This window comes from Jatropha curcas, chromosome 11, assembly GCF_041381405.1.
Source record: "Jatropha curcas cultivar XTBG-Jc1 chromosome 11, XTBG_Jcur_1.0, whole genome shotgun sequence".
NCBI lineage: Eukaryota > Viridiplantae > Streptophyta > Magnoliopsida > Malpighiales > Euphorbiaceae > Jatropha > Jatropha curcas.
The window spans coordinates 59,922-78,851 of record NC_143161.1 but is presented as its reverse complement, the minus strand read 5'-3'; the positions used below and the strand labels follow the sequence as shown (position 1 = coordinate 78,851).

Genomic DNA, 18,930 nt, shown 5'->3' with positions numbered 1-18,930 from the left:
TTGCAACAATTTTAGATTTTCACACCTTTTTTTTTTCCCATTTGCAATTGAAGAGAAGAGATTAAGTTTTAACCAACAATTCGGAACTATAAAAATGGTGCCACAATCAGCATCTTTGACAAATTATAAACCATGAAGTCATTTATGGTAATTATAGTATATTTCTATTTATACTAGTACATAATACCAAAAAAAAAAAAAAAAATTTATAAAATTTAGTCGAACTCATTCGCTGCGAAGAAATACAGCAAGCAAGAATGTACAGTTTACAGTGCAAATGGCAATGTATCTTTTGTTCATCGGTTTTCTTGCGAAAGTCGAACTCATATTAAGAAATTCGTCGAAAAAACATTTAAATGAAAAAAGAGTGATTTGACTGGTAAGGTGAGCCCCATCTTGTTTAAACTTGTTTAATCCAGGCATTTGAGTCACTCCGCAGGGTCTACCCTTCCCCTGGAGAATGAGACTAGAAAAGATAAAACTAAAAGGTTGGTCGGTTCAGCTTGCTGGGTCGCTCAATTATTGCCACCAGAAATCAAGGCTGCACCATCACCAAAATATACTTACACCGATTCTGCTTCTCAAAGAGATAGGTCATTTGGGACTTGACATTTGAACTCCATTTTGCTGCAAGCGTGATTGGAACCTTGGAATGAACTATGCTAATGAAAACAAACAATCAACGGTCTGAATTTACTCTTGTTTTCCTTCATAACAAGGAGGAGAATTTGGCTATTTGGTTCATAGTTTGCATCACCGCCACAAACAGATAATTTCTCCTGTATTTCTGTATTGCTTTATCTGTTCTCAAAGAATGGGCTGAGAGAACTAAAGTCAAGGTCAAGGCAGAATGCACCGGACCTAGAGATACTGTTAACGAACTATATGGAGCAAAATAATGGAGAATAAATTGTAGTCATGACCCATGAAGATGAGAATTAGCAGTTGCAATTGCTATTATCAAACCACACAAATCACGAACAAGAGAAGAGCAAGAAAATGAAACAAGTAAACATTGAAATTCAGTTTGCAATGCAGCAACCAAAAGGTCAGAGAAAGTTTCATCTATCCGAGGGGCTGAAAATGACAGTTAAAACTGGAAAATATATCTCCATGATGAGAACTAGAATAAGGATATCTTGTTAGAAAGAATTGACAAAGAGGTTACTTTCATAAAATTTCAGAATTGGGGAAAGAAAGGTCAAGATAATCAGCTCCATAAGCTTACAAAAGAATACAGAAATTCAAAGCCACAAATCCCAAGTCCACATTTCGAGCTCCCTATGTCTTCCAAGGCTGTAGAGAAGAATATAAATGATTATATATTTTCAGAATAATGAGTACAAAGATCGAAGATAATGGCATTTGTAAATTTGTAGTTATTACTACATAATGAAGGGTTGAAGAAGAAAAGATCAAGAAACTGGTACCTATAATAGTACATGACTTGTTCAAACCGTATCATGATACTGATCGATCGCTTGTTTCATGGCATCCAATTGTGATATAACAAATTCCAATTTCGTAAAACAGATTTCATTCGAAATTCTAGAATTGTAGTCGCACTTCTCAAACGGACGGTACTCGCATGCACTTTTGATTTCATTGCGGAGAGTAAACTGGATATCCTGCTTCGATTTTCACTATTATTTGGGGATTTCATTAAACGAAACTCATTTCAAGCTTTCAATAGGAATCAAGTAACATCCACCCTTGAAAAATAAACCTATAACATAATAAATCACTCATGGAATTGAAAAAGTAGAGGAACAGAGAGACACCTTGATCATTTGCATGAACTCTCGGCAGTGGTTGTTGATGAATTCCTTTCGAGGACCGGTAGGACTTGCCAGTTCATCCATCACTCCTCCGGCCAGCTCCAAAACCCTAACTATTGTCTTTATCCCAAAAAAATTTCAATTACCAAAGCTAATAACTCAAAACTAAAATTTTCAGTATAAGATTAAATACCTTTTCCACATTTTGAAGTCGCTGCAACGATGTGTTCTGTGTCTGCGATGAATCCATTGATGCAGTATAATTGCTCTCTCCGCTACTTCACCACCTCGTCACCTCCCGAGTCGTTTTATCCATCATAAACAAACCCCTCATTTCTCAAAACTTAAACGCCGCGTTTGATACTAAATGCCCCCGGCTCCATGTGTGCTGACGTGGCAACATTGGACTGGTTAATACTAAAATCCCGGCCCACGTATGCCGACGTGTCCCGGACCTCTTGAAGCAGTAAACCAACCACACAGGAATCTTCATTCTTTCTTCGCCATCACCTAACCAACGCAGAGTCAGAGGGAGGGAGAGGAGAATTCATGGCGGCTTCAAAGCTACAAGCTCTCTGGAATCACCCAGCCGGACCCAAAACTAGTAAGTTCACTTCGATGTTTTGTTAGACCTTTTTTATGATTTCTTAAAAATCTTTTCTGTGATGAATAGAAATTAGAGATCATAAAAACATCTAATCGACTACTTTCAACATGTATTATTCTCTCTCGAATTCGATTGATTTACATGATTTGCGGTTCCTTTGAATATTCTGCTCCAATCGAAACCCATAGGATCTTTATACGTTTAGATTAATCCTACGGTCTAATTTCGCGCAATGGAGAATTAAAAGAAGAAGAAAAAGATTGTCTTTTGTGAGAATCTAGATATCGAATTATCTTGGGTTTAATTTTACAATTTTGTTTGTTCATTATCTCAATTTTGATGTGAGAGAGCCTGCAATGACAATATACAACTGTCCAATGTGTGAATTTTCAATTTTCTGATCACGGATTTGAGGCTATTAAAATCTACTAGTATAAATGCATGATCTGTAGTCTTAACTAATGTTTTTTCATAGTGAATATTTGGGTGGTTAGTGTTCCCTTTGGTGATTAAAACTCACTCCTGCTGGTAGAGCGGTACTATCTATAGAGAGTTAGAAACGGGACCAACGGTATAGCCAACCTTTCATGTAGTACCTGGCTTTCTTTTATTTTAGATGGAGAGAACTATCCTACTTGGATTAGCACCCACTAGCGACTCCAATGAAATGCAGACCGGTCTACCAAAGAGCAGAACAAAACTTCAAAACTGACTTTCTGCTTTACTCATTTTAATTCAATGCCTTTTTGCAGTTCACTTTTGGGCACCAACTTTTAAATGGGGCATCAGCATAGCAAATATTGCCGACTTCTCTAAACCACCTGAAAAACTTTCATATCCTCAGCAAATAGGTATCTTCCTTTTATCTCTGACAATAATGACTGCATCTAGAATTGATCATTGCATTACATCCGTGTAGATGACCATTATTTATCCCTTATGGATATGTCTTATTGACCTACAGTTGCACTTTGATTTCAGCTGTTACTGCCACTGGGCTTATATGGTCACGCTACAGCACTGTAATAATGCCGGTGAGTTTGGAATTGATGAAATCTGCCATATATAACTGAGATAAAACAGTGTCATTTGATGCTCTTTTGAAGCAATATATCTTGTAAGCATATGGCAGCTTGCTATATCTTCTGATTACTGCTTATTTATGTAGCTCTTAGTTATAACATTAGCATTCTTGTTATTGTTCAATATTATCTTCCATGCAATATAATCATGGTTAGCTCCAAGTCATTTAAATGAGTGATCTACTGTCGTCTTGGCGAAAGCTTTATTAATTTTGATTCTTGTTAATCTTTGATCTGAAATGCAGAAAAACTGGAATCTATTTAGTGTAAACGTTGCAATGGCTGCAACAGGCCTTTACCAACTTTCGCGCAAATTACAGTAAGTTCAATTCAAATTTCTGTCATATGTTTCTATGGAACTTATAGGATTTATGCCTTGAAGCTACTTGCATAGGAAGGTTAGAATTTCTCTCTAATCTTTTTCCTTGGTCCATCAAAATGTGTGTTAGACAATGGGGGTGCCTCACTCCTTCCTAGAACCCATCCGTCTTGATCTAGTGAGATTTGAATTTGAGATCTCCTCGTGGAAATCTTCAGCCCTAAATGACGCCTAACCCAATATTCTTCCTCATTTGTTGTGCTATTGCTTATATAGACTATGTCCCTGTTAGATACTTCTAAATTATAATTAAAATTTTCCCACATTTCCAGGCATGATTATTTTCCTGAGGCAGAAGCTGTTGTTGCAAAGGAATGACAGACGAGAATCTGCTCAAGTTCCTTTGGTTCTCCTCAGTGCAGAAGCCAGTTTGCCTTCTCGCCCTGCAATTATTTAAACATTCTCAATCTGTGACTTATGTTTGCATCCTTCGGGGGTTATGGATATTTCAGTATTCTATGATGTAGAAATTGTAGGTGGACTTTGATTGTTGTGCTTGAAAGGCAATTATGAACTTAAAAAGTTATTAGTTGACCAAATAAAATCTTTTCCAAATCCCTTCTTTTTCACGTTCAGTCGTTCATTCTGTAGTCTTTTTAGCAAACTATTTGCAGTCCAAAATGGATTTTTATAATTAAATGCCATTATCTGTCAATTTTAGTTTAGGAACTAGGTTAAAACTACGAATGCATCAGGATGATTTAATCATGCTCAGGACCTGCACAAAGTTGGCTCAGATCTTACCAAGGGATGCAGCAAAATGATTCATTGAAGATGGACGATGGGATCTTAATTTTACTTGCACGGGACCAGAATAGATGAAAATGGAAGTGATGGCACATTATCTGAGCAACAATTTGTTAGCTGCTCCAATCTTAAACATGTGAAATTCCCCAACTTGGCGCTGATATGATGGGCTAAACAAGTTTCATATGTCCAACATGCGCTCCTACTCTAATCCCAAAAGATATTCCAGTCAACCAAGGTGAAGCAAAAGAAATAGGGGAGAAAAAATCGATTGTTCAATGATAAAAAATCATAGTTAATTGTAATTGATACAAGTTACAATCAGCTCAGCCAGGGAGCAAATGAATAAAGAAAAGAAAATGCATCCCCGCTCAAGTACAGCTGGTGGCCAAATGGAGAAACATAGGAAAATTTTCGTGTTAAAATCAGCAGCAACAAATAGACTGTTTTGTTCTCATTTTTCTGTGTCAAATAATCTAGGGGACGCCAGCAATCATGATCCAACACTACTTGAGTTCACTTTTTCCAACTGCCCGTCTCTCAACTGATCTGGTTTTGAATCACAATCATCATCATGAGATTTTAAACCCAGACTCAAATCCAAAGTCCTTTCATTCAGATCTTGTCGCACCACTTGATCACCATCCTGAGACTCAAGTCATTATTCAAGTCAACATTAGATGGATGCTATATTCACCTTAAATTCAAAGCATTTTCTTCATTTTAATGGTCATTAAACAATTATAATGTCATTTTTGTGAAGATATTATATGGCAATTAACTTGCCTACAAATAAATCTGTAGGGAATAGATATGAACCAGCGTTCTATGAAAGGAAATCATCAAAGAACTCAAAGCACGAAAACAGCCACAAATCTGAATAACCATTTACCTGAGTTTCTTCCATAGGTACATCATTAATATCGGGTTTTTCATCAAAACCATCACCCTTTGGAGTTGGCTCCACTGGAATTGGTTCAGCATCACTCAGTTTAGCTTCGTCTTCACCCCTCTCTGCAGCGTCTTTTTTCTCTTTCTCTAGCAAATAAATCTGGCATTGTCAAATATACCCCTAATGATCAATGAACAGCATTGGCTTACTAGCAACCCAAAGGAACAAAAGTGCAACTATATGCTTCTATCACCCTCGTAGAAAAACATTAAACTTGTCATTTCCTAATAGTACCTTGCAACACATGCTAGACGCATACTTTTGATAAAACAAGTAACATTTACTGTCAGCCATCGGTAAATAGCAATTCTTTTGCAAACATTCGCTGGAGCACAAAAAAATTTCACAATGTAATATATTCCACTAGTAATAACAGGTAACATGCATCACTTAAACATGTCAATTCTACTAGTACTCGCATGTTGGGGCAATGTAACTGAGAAAATATGCAATAATTCATCTAAATTTTATAATAGAAAGCATTTTCTAAATTATCCTGGTTCTAAATGATGGCGAGTGGCCTTGATACAATCTTTCATGATTCGGAGGTCTGACTTCCAAAAAAAAAAAAAAAAAAAGACTCTCTTTGATGAAAGACAAAGGCTATTCAAAGCCCACAATTTGGAAGGCTTACTGCACTGGACACCCCTTTACCATAGCTTATCTTCCCCCTCTGCCAAACAAAATCAAAGCAAACACATAATTTCCTAGCGGCAACACATTTCTCTATCAATTTGAAAGTAAAATGCCTTTAAAATCTGCAAATTTCCATTAACATCCTCCACCACACAGGTGAACAGAAATGGCTTAAAAACCTGGATCAGCTATCTGTTGAAGCAAGATAGCTGCATACTAAAATTATTGAATTAAATGCAACAGTACTACAATATTCCGGATAATTTTATTTGAGAATAAGAGCATAACATGTGTATGAAAATAGATAATTTTTAAGATGAGAATTTGACAAAGATTGTGGCAAACCCAAGACATCTGGCTTCAATAAACGATTTACAGAATGGGAATTGACAGAATTTGATTGGGACAGTTGGGGATTGCTTTTGACCATATGGAGAAAGTGTCTAACATATTATCAGTAAAGCAGACAAAATACCGCAAATAATGAAAGAAAAAATATGCTCAAAATGGACAAGAAATGAAGACGGATCAGCAAGAACCATAAAGATGCATGATAATGCTTCAATAAAAAATGACATTTCATGTCATAATTTGAGCAACATTCCTGGATGAGAAAGAACCATGAAGATGGATTTCAGTTTCAGTAGAAAATTTCTTCCCTCTAAGAAATATCCCTAGACATGGGTTCTTTGACCAGATTACACTAGATCTAATGTATCTGCACAGAACAAAACAATGATATTGAAACCCCATAATATTTCCTCTATTCCTTTATTGTATCCATCAGTCAATTGATTAAGATAAACATACTACATATGTTAATATAATAATATTCCTGTAATACTCTACTAAAGCTCAGTTCTAATTAACAAGAAAAATTACACGCAATTGAATAGCTCTAAACTTGATGTACAACATTATTGGCATGGTTTTCATATAACAATTCTACCTCCGACTCATTTTAAGTGGCATAATTTCAATTTTTTGTACCACTTTATTTGTCATTTTATAAAATTAAGTATTAATTATTTACCCTTGTCTTTTGGTACCTTATTAAGTAAATATTAATTATTTAGAGAATTGATAAAAGGGAAATTTAGTCAATTACACCTTTTTTTTGTTTTAAGAATTGAAGATGTTCACTGATTTTCTTAATTCTTGTGCGTTTTAAAATTGTGACACTTAAAATGGGATGGAGTATAACAGCATTCCTATCGATTAACTTAACAATTCTAAAGAACCTCTCTTCATTTCCATGCATAAGAATATAGGGTCTCTTCAAGAAGCCTATTCCTTTTCCAAGCATAAAGCTCCGTGTTGCATAACAACACAAGGTAAACCAGATAGCATGGTTTTCAGATAAAGCATCTTTAATTTCCTATTATGTTGGTACCACTAAAATCTGTTGGCTCATTGTCTTTCTGGCTATTCATGTGAATGATTCAGAATTATTTGACACGATTTACTGTTACATTTAATGAGGACCAAAGTCATTGTGACCAATGAAAAAAAAGCAATCACACCATCAGAAAGGTAAAATCAAAGTGCCCCCTCCCAAAAACCTCATGAAACAAACACATACAATGAACCAAACCAAGTACAATAAATCAAGCAATACTTGTCATAGATGAACAAGCCAGAATTTTTTTCCCACATAGTTTTTTTAATGTTCCTTAATACTGAACATGCTCACACCTACTCTAGGAATAAGAGAAAAATATAAGCAAGCTAACCACTTGAATGTCTGCAATGCGCACAAATAGATTACTCAGAAAATGATTGTATTCTGATCATTTGTTTAACTACTATTACACCAGATCTTGAAATAAACAATATCAAACTCTCTGCACAAGTTCCAAAAGTTGTATTTTTGGTTTTAACTAAATCTTCAAAAAGAAAAAATAACAAGTACTGTGCAAACCTCACTTTTGCCCTAGGTTTGCAGAGTGTAAGTTCAGAATGATAACATTCCACATCAACTTGAAGCTGGAAATACCCATGTCGAAAGCTTTAAGCTGATGAGAGCATGGGCGTGGAAGATATATCCAACCACAAATTGGTAATCAAGTTCATGTAAGATAAACTAATTATAGTAATATTAACATTATTCAATCTAACGATGTATTTATCAATGTATTATGAAAATTATTAAATCTAATGATTACAAATCAAACTAGCCATTGCAATGGTTCTTTAATATCTACTCAGGATTTTAGGTTCCCTTATTTTAGCAAAACCCTTAACATGAGTGTTCCTTTGCTTTCCAAATTCTGATGGCATTTTTATTGAAAAATCTAATTTAATCATATGTTATTGCTAGTACAAACTCAAATTCCAATTGAACCATGACCTCCCACCACGATCAAAAGTCTAACAAACACCTCTTCCCTCAATATATATATATATATATATATATATATATATATATTGCTGGTTGAAAACTATTTCCAAACCCCCTCTTCGGCCAGGGCTTGACCTTGGCCGTCAAGAATTTCTGGAAGGGCTCCCTTCGGGGTAAAGCTCTAAAATATATATATATATATATATATATATATATATACACTCTAATTTATCCAGTAAACAGTAATGATAAACATTCAATTTTTATCTCCTATGCATATGACTAATGAAATCCATAGTAGATGAACATAAACACGACCATATCCTTTCACTCATCACCATTGAGCTGGCATCTATATCCTCTGCTGTGTTATTTTCTAATTTTATAAAGCATGAAAAAATTAAAACAAGACATCTGCAATATAACCACTTCTATGCTGAAAAAGCAGGCAACTTCAGAGGATTTATGGCACAAAACACAACCAATCGACTAACAAACAACCCTTATGTAGTATATGCCATTGCCTGCACAATCTAAAGTTAAAACAGTTTTCAAAATACTAATTCAAAGATGCATAGTGTAAAACTTGTGGAAGGCTTTCAGTTAGAGTGCCATCCTTCAAGAGCTCTGCTACAAATAGATAAAGTATGGCTTCATCCGACAAGGTGATACAAGGGTATATTTTCATAATAGCCCACTTAACTTTCTAGATCAAGAAAATATTCAAGTCAAGGTTCCATCAAACTTTAAAAATATTTGAGAAAAAGCTAATGCAAACTCAATGAAATTTGGACCTACATATTCACAAAATGAAAAGCAACAGAAGAAACAATCCTTTTCTGTCAAGTGCGCAACACCATTGCAAAAGAATTACTTATTATTAGCACTTCATAGTCTTCTTAGAGTCTTCTAGGAGTAACTCTAATAAAACTTAATGCAACACTTTGCATGTTTCAAAACCTTATATTGTTCTGATTGAGGGTTTTTGGGAGTAAGGTATGATAAAGCAAAGTAAGTTAGTTTTTGAATTGTTTTGGAGGAACATTATTTTAAAGAAATGGTTTTTGGAGGTTATTTGGTGTGTTTGAAAACCCACCGACTTGAGGTGTGAAGAAGAGTTTTAACTTTTAATTTCCTATACTATCCCTACTATTTTTTTTTTAAATTTCCAAATTGCCTCATTCAATTATTTATTTATTTTGTTCTATCTTCTTACTCACAGCCTTATTAAACAATATCTTTAAATACCTTAAATATCCATAAATGAATATCTTGTTAAGAATAACTTTATTCAATTAAAATAACAATTTACATGAAAATAATATTTTTCATAATTTTATATTTAGCCTTACCTTTCAATACTATCAAACCAAAAAACATAATCTTACTAAACCTTCCTTCACCTTACCTTCCTCCCAAATATAAAAAGGGCATTACTTTACCTTACCACACCTTGTCATACCTTAATACACTTTATTACACCTTATTAAATCTTCCGAATGAAGTGTAAAATTAAACCCAAAATCTCAAACCCAGCAGAGCAAAACCCCCCAGTCTTTACTAAAAAATCCATCAATCTGACCATGAAAACAATACCCTAAAACGCTGTACTCTAGAAACCCAGATCTAAAATGTAGCAACTTAACACAGAATTCGGATTCATCAGAGACTTGAAATATCACACATCAAACACCAAAAGAGAAAAAATAAGACCACGAACAACAGTAGTGAGAAAGCAAATCCCTAAAAGTTAAATGAAGGAAAAGAAATAAAAGAATGGGGAGGCGAAAACAATACCGGGATGTATTTGAATTTACGTCTGGGAGGCTCCTCAGGCAGGGGCAGCGCGTCGTCCTTGAGAGAATTCTTGTCGGCATTGGAGTTATTGGCGGCATCCTTGTTGCTTTGAGTTAATGGGGTCCACTTGTAAAGCAGGAGATGAGAGCCGTTATTACCGTTAGTAGTAGCGTTGGCGGTGGTGTGGAGGTGATGATTTTGAGAGTGGTTGGTGTTGTTAGATGGGGAAACGTGGACCCATTTCTTCTTCCACTTCCTCACCGGTCCATTGAACACCGTGGCCGGTCCGTACCGAGTGGAGGACCGCCCGAGTCTCGCCCCTACTCCCTCCATTTTTTTTCCACTCGAATCGGGGAGGGGTGCCTGATCGGTTCAAATTTTCGCTAGAAAGGCAAGATCCACTGTTTCTCTCTCTTACTCTCCTTGAGAATTTTCTTTCCTCCAATTCTATTCTACTAGAGAGAGATAGAGAGGAGAAGGACAGGTGGCCTTTAATATTTGGTGTTTTATAGTGATTTCCAAGATTGGGAAAGATTGCATAAGGACGGTACGGTAAGTTACTGTTCTGGGGAATAATCAGAGCCGTTCCAATGGTTGACTCTTTTCTCAAATTTGGTAGTATTTTGTAGATTTATATAATGATTGGTTCACGAATCGGGTTTGGGAAATTTGACGATGGTAGCTTTTCCAATTCCTCAGATAGATTTCCCCTCTGATTTTTTTTCCGGAAAAACAAAATTAAGAATAAATCTTAATTTAGGCTTTAAACTTCGTAATTTTAGCAAAAAAATTCATATTTCACTAATTGGGTTAAATAACACGTTAACTTATATCAAATGATTTAATTTATTTTATTTAAAAAAAATTCCATACCAAATGACAATCCAATCGCTCGTATTTGTTTGTTTAATAATATCTATTCGGTACTGTAAACATATTTATAAATTTTTTTTTAATCTTTAATAAATGATTTAGAGTTGACCTTTATTCCTCAATCTCCGTAGCTTTACCATACCAATTTTGGAGTTTTGAGCCAAAAAAACAAATTTTGATGAACCATTGTAATCATATTTCAGCCGATTAAAACACAGTTGAAGATTATGTATAGACGAGACTTATTGATTGAAGAAGGAAACTTGAGAATTTAGGTTTTAGGTTTCAAAAATCGGGTTTTAAAATATATAAATTTTCAATTTAAGTTACCTTTGTAATTTAATAATTTTTTTATTTTTTTAAATTTGTCGATCACGTTAACCACACCATTATGATTTTTTGTAAATCAAGTTGAAATTAGGTCATTTGGTATAATTTAAAGTGTGACTTGGCCCAAAGATCAAATATCACTTTTTTTTTTTTAGGGTTACAAATTTAGGGCCTAAATTGAGATTTATTCAAAAAAATTATGATTCTAATTTTTTGAGAACGAGTATATATAAAGGAGCACATTGATTTTTAATTTCCCTCGAAAAATAGATGTTAAAACATCATTATTATTAACCCAGGAAAGCTTTTCCAATTCCTCAGATAGATTTCCCCTCTGATTGGATAATTGTCTTTAGTTAATTTATAAAAAGTTAAAAAGAAATACTAAATTATATTATTAACCCAGTTCAAACATCATTATTTACTTAATCTACAAAAATACTGTAAAATATATACATAAGTATATATATGAAATATAAAATATTGTTCAAAAATACTTAATAAATACAATTATAGTTAGAATTCTCGTTGAATTAATTGAAAAATATTAATTTATAAACTCGAAAAATAGGCATCATAGAAAATTCCAACTATATCAATATAAAAAATTATTATTATTAATCCCTATATTAGATATTTAAATATTGATATAAATAAATAAACTTTCAAATCCTATCCAATTCATCCTCTCAAACTCTCAGGCTACCAGTTCCTTTTATTTAACAATGACAATAAAACAATCCACGCTGCTGATTCTTCTATACAAAAAAGTGCCACCGCATCAACCGATCTTTTGTTAGCCAGGGTTTCGCCCATAGATTGGCCATTTAGATCTTTTGATCAGTAGTAAAATTCTTTATCTAGTGCTATATTATTGCATATCCAAGGTGATGCCATTGAAGGCAGCAGTCAAATAGCCAACTTTCAGGCCAAGCTTAGTCGAAAAAACATCATCTCTGCAATGATAAGCCTTGACTGGAAAAGGCTCAAAACCAATAGACCGTGTTGCAGCAACAGAGTCATGAGATGAGTTCTTTCTAGCAGCTGGAGTTTGGTTGATTGTCCTCTTGTAGGGACCAAACCACTTGGCTAGCATGTAACCATTTCTCCTCCATGGCGGCACATGCATGTCCATCTCTTTCATGGACTGTCTAATTGCACTGCACATTAATCTCACAACCTGCTTGAGCTCCTCAGGTTTGGCAATGAATACTTGTGGAAAAACATCAAGCATTTCAGCGTAACCGTTGCTGGGACGAGCAATTTCAAATTCTGCAGCTAGAAAAACTTCAACAATGAATCGATCCCCATTAACATTCACATCTACATACTCGTATTCTCCAGACGGATGCCTCCCAAATTTCTCCCACCTGGATTTGCAAAGACCTGTATCATACGTACGCAGATCATTAATTTAATGCAAGGAACTAGAGTGTATATATACAAAATTTTATTCACTCCTAATTCTAAATTTAAAAATTATAGTGTACAAGTACCAACCAGCATCAAAGCCCTGGTCCCGCAAACGAGACATCAATCGGCGCTTAAATCCCTGCGAAGACCTTTCCCCAATGATACCACATGCAAACTGTGTTTCGGCGCTAATATTTCTCCTCACATCGTCGTCTCCGTTGTCATTAAACAAATTCTGTAACAATTGTTTGTTTTCAGCTGAATCAGAGCAGTAATTTTCCAGAGCTTCAAGATTTGAATCATTTTCCAGATGACGTTCGTTGTCTGCTTCAATCCTGTAGTCTCTTTCGATAAAAGAATTGACAAGGTCAGAGAGATCATGGTCGGAATTATCGGGAGAATAGTGCTCGCTCCCGCTGCTCTCGCAAAGCCTCATCCTCGCTGCCTCGCTGAAAGCAGCACCCATCTTCTGGAATCGGAAAGGGATCTTTGCCATGGTTTTCTTTGTCTCTAATTTGATCGAAGAGAGTTATAAGGCGGTACAGTTTCTGCTTTACGTGTACAGATAAACGGAGGGATGTCGAGAGGATGTCGATATTCTGAAGAAGATTAAGGAAGATGACGAAATTATGGCGAAATTATGGCTTAATCTGTAAAAGCTATATATAAGCCAGGTGGAAGATAGTGACTGCCGGATAGTCATGTACACTATCTTGGTTAGGCTGCATGTGGATGTATATGGGTTACTTTGAAGTCCAGGTTCAATATGCAACAGGATTGACTAATACTATTGACACGAAATTAGACTTTAATTGAATTGAACTAGCGTTCCAGGCCGCGATTCAATTGGCTCGATCACTGCTTTATTAAACCGATAAGTCAGTAATTAATTCATTTCGTGTGTAACACTTTAATTCCTATTTGAATGGATTAGATTTTATTAGAATCCATTTATGTAAAATATCAATACAGCTCAATGATTCAAACTAATGGTAATTTTTTTTGTTTTATATATATATATATATATAATAATACTGCGAACTATACAATAAAGTTTAATTCTCTCCTAACTCACCTAATTGAGTGAAAATAATTCTGATAAAAAAAAAAAAACTTTTTATATGTATATATTATATTTAGAATTATGGACAACAATAAAGCGGACTGATACTATAACAAATTAATTACATTTGTGGTACTTAGATTTTTATTTTTTATTTGATGTCCGAATAAAAAAATTATAATTGAGTGTTTGAATTAATAATTTTGATACAATTAAGTGAATTTGACTGGAATATCTCACGGAAGTATTACCTTTCTTTGTTTTTTTTTTTTTTTTTTTTTCCCTTTTGTTCTTCATATTTTGTCTTGAAATCAAAAGAAAATTAAAAGGATACTTTTGTTTAAGAGCAGAAATACAAGGTAATAAAAATAAAATAAAATGAAAAAAGAGAATTAAATTTAATGGAAGTTTATATTTGATATGATTTATTGAGTAAAATAATTTAATAAAATATACTTGATTGTAAATATTTTTTAATAATTCCCGCATTCAATTGTAAATTTCGTTGACACCAAAATAAACATTCAATTCACTGACATTCAATTTAAGAGTCCAGATTTTGTCAAATCTTTTATTGAGTTTCATGGTTTTTTTTTTTTTTTTTTTTGGTGTAATCCTATAGACTTTAGTTACCACGAGATTGCCACTAGGTAAAATTCCACGACAGCAATCCCATGAATCTATCTGGATGTTGAAAATTGGCGCAGTAAGTGCCTCCTTGATGACCAGATTCAATGAACCTTATTTGCCTGTCTAGTGTCTAAATACACTGAATCCAGTTTTCTTCTAATTGAGTGTTTTTTTTTTTTTGAAATAAATCTCGTTTTGCAAAATAATAATAGGGAAAAAGTACTCAATTCCTGTCTTTTTTTAAATTTACCAATTTGCACTTTTTTTAAAATTTATTAATTTGGACATTTTTAAAATTTATCAATTTGTTTATATATTTTACTTCCGTTATACTATTAAATCATTCTATTAACTTTTTGTATTTTTTCTATTAAGTTAATAAGAAAACATAGAGATTAAATGATAAAAACTAAAATACGATATTAAAAGAATTAGTCCATCTCTATATTTTTAAAAATAAAAAGAATATTTTCATTGTTTTATTAGGTATCTAAAAAAAATATAAAAAATAGACGAAAAAATTTTATAATCTAACGGAAATAAATTATAAAAATATTTAGTCTATTTAAAAAACGGACAGAAACAGAGCAGATATATTTCGCAATCTATATGAATCTTACTGCACTTTTTCCTAATAATAGGACAAAATAAAATAACGTCGAAAATTTGATTAACGTCCATATAGGCAGCTAGTTGCATGAGACTGATATTTAGGCTAGATGCACTCGTGGGAAGTGTGCATTTTGGCACTGTTTTTATGGGCCGAAGTTCTTTGTTAAAGGGCTCTGTTGCAAGTCGAACACAAATGATAAAAGGGCTGAACCCATTTAGAATAGAATTTTTAAACGATTGGGCTCAGCCCATTATACAGTGTCGATGACGTTTCCTATACCACCTGTTCGGAAACACATTCGCGGAACTTCTCTCGACTATCGCCAACTGCGCACGTAGACAGTAGATCTTCGGTCTGAAAAGTCAAAAATACCCAGTTTTATAAAAATAATGATAAAACACGAAAGTGGTCTATTTCTGCCTCGAAATGCCGAAAATAGATTCTCGTCGTCTTGCCCTCCCATGCCCGTGAGATTGATAGCTTTCAGGAACTGTTAAGCCAGCGGAGCGCACCTATGGCTTCTTTACATTAAACAAAGGTTTGTTTGTTTATATCATGTTTGATATGGTCTGAAAATGTGCCTTGTCTGTTCCCTTAGACAGAGGTTGTTCTTAACTTCTTGTAAATATTATAAGGGGATTGGTGTTTGAATTCGGCAATATGAAAACGTTTCAGATTGGATCTTGGTAGCAAAGTTTTAAATTTTAGTGATTAGTGGTCTGGTTATTCAATTTTCATTTTATTTGGAGTATATGCGACTCTAGATTAGTGATTGTCGTTTAAACAATGTTGATTATTATTCTTATTATTGCAGGCCTAAAGCGAAGGAGTATTTTATGTTCATTCAATTTGTGGTAGCTGTTTTCGTGATGTTTGATTGTGTTTCGATTTGTGATTTGGCCGCTACGCTAGTGTGTTTTCGTTTCCTGCTAAAGGGCTAATATATGTTTTCCCTCTTGCTAACTCACTTTTACTAATGGTTACTTGTACGGGCTTCACTTTGACATATACTTTTTTTAATGCTTTGTTCCTTATTTTTAAGCATACAAGTTTACAGGCCAAATAATAGTTTGCTTCTTGCACTATACCCATTTCCTGTTGATTGCATTTGTATGGATTTGACTCCCCGTGAATGAAAAGCTTATGAGTTTGATTAGATCCTTGCATTATCCCCATTCTTGTTGATTGCATTTATACTCAACTTCTGCTGGACAAACATCTGTCCACACCTAAACTTTGATCCTCTGATGTTTTAGGTTGATACACTGCACTTACTTATACTTGCTGCTGTATTTCCCATGTCATTACCGCTAGCAAGGACGAGCTCCTCATAGGTCAACCTAAATAAGTCCCTTAAGAAATTCAGATTTAGGGAAAATATTGACTCTCTTAATAGACATGCTCACAAGTCACTATGACATGCTTTTTCTAATGTCTTGATTTTCACATATCTTATGCAAAGGAGGGTAATAAATATTTCTTGTGCAATTTGTCCATTGTCGCCCAAAAAAAAAAAAAAAAAAAAAGAAAAAAATTCCCTCTTTAATGTTGCTTTGTTTGATAGAATTTGGATTCTTAAAACATCTACTTGTCTTTCCAGGTTCTTCATGTTTTACCGGTTCATGAAACCCTGCAACATCCTAAAAAAAAAAAAAGGTTTGGTTGAATATATTCAAAGTTTGAACATTCGTCTAATAGAATGGCTGATGGGATATCAAGCTTCTGGGGTCCTGTTACATCCACTACTGAGTGTTGTGAGAAGAATTATGCTAATTCTTCTTATATTGCAGAATTTTACAACACCATATCCAATATACCATGCATACTTTTGGCTCTCATTGGCCTCATAAATGCATTAAGGCAACAGTTCGAGAAGAGATTTAGTGTTCTTCACATATCTAATATGATACTTGCAATTGGAAGCATGTTTTTCCATGCCACGTTGCAACGTGTGTAAGTTTCACTCTCTCACTGGATGATCTTGTATATTACTGAACTATTATGTACTGTCCTTTTTCTGGTATTGTGAAAAAAAATACAATTAGAGTATTTTCGTGGATAATATAAATAAAACCTGTTATTCTATGAAAGTAGTTTCAAAACACTTGTACTTTTTTTATATGTAAAAACTCTTTGTTGTATTTTTAGTTATGCCCTGTAATCAAGTTTTTATTATCATCATTTATGTGATGCTTGCCAGTTTCATTTTTGTTTGTTGCTTGATTTTCATCTTGTGAAGGATCTTTCCAATTGTTTTCTCTTTTTAGGTGCTGAAATATTTGATTTCTTCAGTGATTATCTTTTTAAGGAATCTGTAGAGTAACTCTAAATATGAACTAGACAAAAAAGAAAAGGACTTTGAAAAAAGAAACTGCTGTCTAATCCGCAGAATGTTATTAAAAGTTGATATACTGCAAGTATGTTCATGCACATGTTTCTGCGTTGATATTTACTTATGTAATTGACACGACCTTCTTGTGCACCTTAACAAATTAAGTGCACTCTCATTCTTTGTTATGCCAGCCCAAAACAGCTTGACGTGAAAATAAATAACTGTCAGTTCCAAAAATATCAATCTCTCTTAATATCTTTTTTTTAGTTGTTTTGATTGACCTATGCTAATGGTGGTTGGAACTCATTGCCAGGCAACAGCAAAGCGATGAGACCCCCATGGTATGGGAGATGCTACTGTATCTGTACATCCTCTATTCACCGGACTGGCACTATCATAGTACAATGCCTACATTTCTCTTCCTTTATGGTGCTGTTTTTGCTATGGTTCATTCAGTGGTGCATTTTGGAATGGGCTTCAAGGTGCATTTTGTCATCCTCTGCCTTCTTTGCATCCCTCGAATGTACAAATATTACATTCATACAGAAGATGCCTCTGCCAAGCGACTTGCAAAACTGTATGTGGCTACCCTTTTCACTGGTAGTTTAAGTTGGCTTTTCGATCGGATCTTTTGCAAGAACATATCAAATTGGCCCATCAATCCGCAAGGACATGCTTTGTGGCATGTCTTTATGGGTTTTAATTCCTATTTTGCAAACACATTCTTGATGTTTTGCCGTGCCCATCAGCGAGGATGGGCACCAAAGGTTGGCTATTTTGGTGGTGTTCTTCCATATGTGAAGATTGAGAAATCAAAAAAAACTCAATGAAAGAAAATGAGATTATGAAAAAGAAGTGAGGAACTTGATTTTGTGGAAGATGGGGTGTTAACACGCACCCTTTCTCCAGAAAACATTTCCATGTAGTTTTTGCTTCTAATTGGAGGCGTGTGAGAAGTTGTAGAAGCTAAGGAAAACAATCTGTCAATTTTTTGTTCATCTGGATGGATCTTGAGGGAAATGTGACGTCAAAGTTTTCATTGTAAAAGTAGAACATGTACTATATTTTATATGCTCTGTTGAATCATCAGCTTAGATGTTTTTTTTTTCATCATAGGAACTGACGATACCACGATAAATTTCCCATTGAACTCCTTAGAAAGACCATGAATTTTGCTTATGCCATTTGGTTTTTCTCTTAGGAGGTTGCCAGGGGTTGTTTGACTTTTGCCCAGGGTATTATGAACTGTGCCCTTGTGCTCGAGGATTTACATAGAAATGGGATATTGATTTCTGTTAAGATTTTGTTTATGGCGCCGTCCCTTTTTTGGCAATGAAATTCAAATGTGATATTGGCT

General features: G+C 34.4%; 5 protein-coding genes and 1 non-coding gene across 8 annotated transcripts; 3 read left to right on the top strand and 3 right to left on the bottom strand.

The window, feature by feature from the left end:
• Positions 1-1,000: 1,000 nt before the first annotated feature.
• On the bottom strand, positions 1,001-2,130 carry LOC105649269 (mediator of RNA polymerase II transcription subunit 11). Its single transcript, XM_012235869.4, has 4 exons — positions 1,972-2,130; positions 1,782-1,898; positions 1,431-1,628; positions 1,001-1,296 (listed from the first exon to the last, which is right to left on the bottom strand). Exons 1-3 carry the CDS (start codon positions 2,026-2,028, stop codon positions 1,452-1,454), a joined length of 351 nt encoding a protein of 116 aa, XP_012091259.1. The 5' UTR covers positions 2,029-2,130; the 3' UTR covers positions 1,001-1,296; positions 1,431-1,451.
• Positions 2,131-2,223: 93 nt separating this feature from the next.
• On the top strand, positions 2,224-4,415 carry LOC105649268 (mitochondrial pyruvate carrier 4). The gene is made up of 5 exons (XM_012235868.4): positions 2,224-2,382; positions 3,138-3,236; positions 3,367-3,419; positions 3,713-3,786; positions 4,119-4,415. The coding sequence occupies exons 1-5, from the start codon at positions 2,328-2,330 to the stop codon at positions 4,162-4,164; spliced, it is 327 nt and encodes a 108-aa protein (XP_012091258.1). The 5' UTR covers positions 2,224-2,327; the 3' UTR covers positions 4,165-4,415.
• Positions 4,416-4,846: 431 nt separating this feature from the next.
• LOC105649267 (golgin family A protein) lies at positions 4,847-10,805 on the bottom strand. Its single transcript, XM_012235867.4, has 3 exons — positions 10,320-10,805; positions 5,486-5,644; positions 4,847-5,239 (listed from the first exon to the last, which is right to left on the bottom strand). Exons 1-3 carry the CDS (start codon positions 10,650-10,652, stop codon positions 5,087-5,089), a joined length of 645 nt encoding a protein of 214 aa, XP_012091257.1. The 5' UTR covers positions 10,653-10,805; the 3' UTR covers positions 4,847-5,086.
• On the top strand, positions 8,563-8,703 carry LOC149492274 (U4 spliceosomal RNA). Its single transcript, XR_016319028.1, has one exon. It is a non-coding gene; the product is annotated as a U4 spliceosomal RNA (small nuclear RNA).
• A 1,312-nt stretch (positions 10,806-12,117) lies between the features above and the next one.
• LOC105649266 (phosphoenolpyruvate carboxylase, putative (DUF506)) lies at positions 12,118-13,577 on the bottom strand. The gene is made up of 2 exons (XM_012235866.4): positions 13,023-13,577; positions 12,118-12,908 (listed from the first exon to the last, which is right to left on the bottom strand). Exons 1-2 carry the CDS (start codon positions 13,429-13,431, stop codon positions 12,394-12,396), a joined length of 924 nt encoding a protein of 307 aa, XP_012091256.1. The 5' UTR covers positions 13,432-13,577; the 3' UTR covers positions 12,118-12,393.
• A 2,010-nt stretch (positions 13,578-15,587) lies between these two features.
• Positions 15,588-18,683, top strand: ATCES1 (Alkaline phytoceramidase (aPHC)). 3 transcript variants are annotated; one of them, XM_012235865.4, is made up of 4 exons: positions 15,588-15,779; positions 16,056-16,095; positions 16,842-17,194; positions 17,887-18,683. In XM_012235865.4, the coding sequence occupies exons 3-4, from the start codon at positions 16,941-16,943 to the stop codon at positions 18,401-18,403; spliced, it is 771 nt and encodes a 256-aa protein (XP_012091255.1). In that variant the 5' UTR covers positions 15,588-15,779; positions 16,056-16,095; positions 16,842-16,940; the 3' UTR covers positions 18,404-18,683. The 3 variants fall into 3 exon arrangements, with proteins under 3 accessions (XP_012091255.1, XP_012091253.1, XP_089572231.1); XM_012235863.4 differs by lacking the exon at positions 16,056-16,095 and having other exon boundaries at positions 15,589-15,779; XM_089716105.1 differs by lacking the exon at positions 15,588-15,779 and having other exon boundaries at positions 16,089-16,227.
• The last annotated feature ends 247 nt before the right edge of the window (positions 18,684-18,930 follow it).

Coding starts and splice junctions, on each gene's coding strand:
- LOC105649269 (XM_012235869.4), bottom strand. CDS start 2,028: ATGGATTCATCGCAGACACAGAACACATCGTTGCAGCGACTTCAAAAT. Junction 1,899..1,971: donor GACTTCAAAATGTGGAAAAG/GTATTTAATCTT, acceptor TTTGGGATAAAG/ACAATAGTTAGGGTTTTGGA. Junction 1,629..1,781: donor AGTTCATGCAAATGATCAAG/GTGTCTCTCTGT, acceptor AAATCGAAGCAG/GATATCCAGTTTACTCTCCG.
- LOC105649268 (XM_012235868.4), top strand. CDS start 2,328: ATGGCGGCTTCAAAGCTACAAGCTCTCTGGAATCACCCAGCCGGACCC. Junction 2,383..3,137: donor CCCAGCCGGACCCAAAACTA/GTAAGTTCACTT, acceptor GCCTTTTTGCAG/TTCACTTTTGGGCACCAACT. Junction 3,420..3,712: donor ACAGCACTGTAATAATGCCG/GTGAGTTTGGAA, acceptor TCTGAAATGCAG/AAAAACTGGAATCTATTTAG.
- LOC105649267 (XM_012235867.4), bottom strand. CDS start 10,652: ATGGAGGGAGTAGGGGCGAGACTCGGGCGGTCCTCCACTCGGTACGGA. Junction 5,645..10,319: donor GTAAATTCAAATACATCCCG/GTATTGTTTTCG, acceptor TGACAATGCCAG/ATTTATTTGCTAGAGAAAGA. Junction 5,240..5,485: donor TACCTATGGAAGAAACTCAG/GTAAATGGTTAT, acceptor CTTGAGTCTCAG/GATGGTGATCAAGTGGTGCG.
- LOC105649266 (XM_012235866.4), bottom strand. CDS start 13,431: ATGGCAAAGATCCCTTTCCGATTCCAGAAGATGGGTGCTGCTTTCAGC. Junction 12,909..13,022: donor GGACCAGGGCTTTGATGCTG/GTTGGTACTTGT, acceptor CGTATGATACAG/GTCTTTGCAAATCCAGGTGG.
- ATCES1 (XM_012235865.4), top strand. CDS start 16,941: ATGGCTGATGGGATATCAAGCTTCTGGGGTCCTGTTACATCCACTACT. Junction 17,195..17,886: donor CATGCCACGTTGCAACGTGT/GTAAGTTTCACT, acceptor ACTCATTGCCAG/GCAACAGCAAAGCGATGAGA.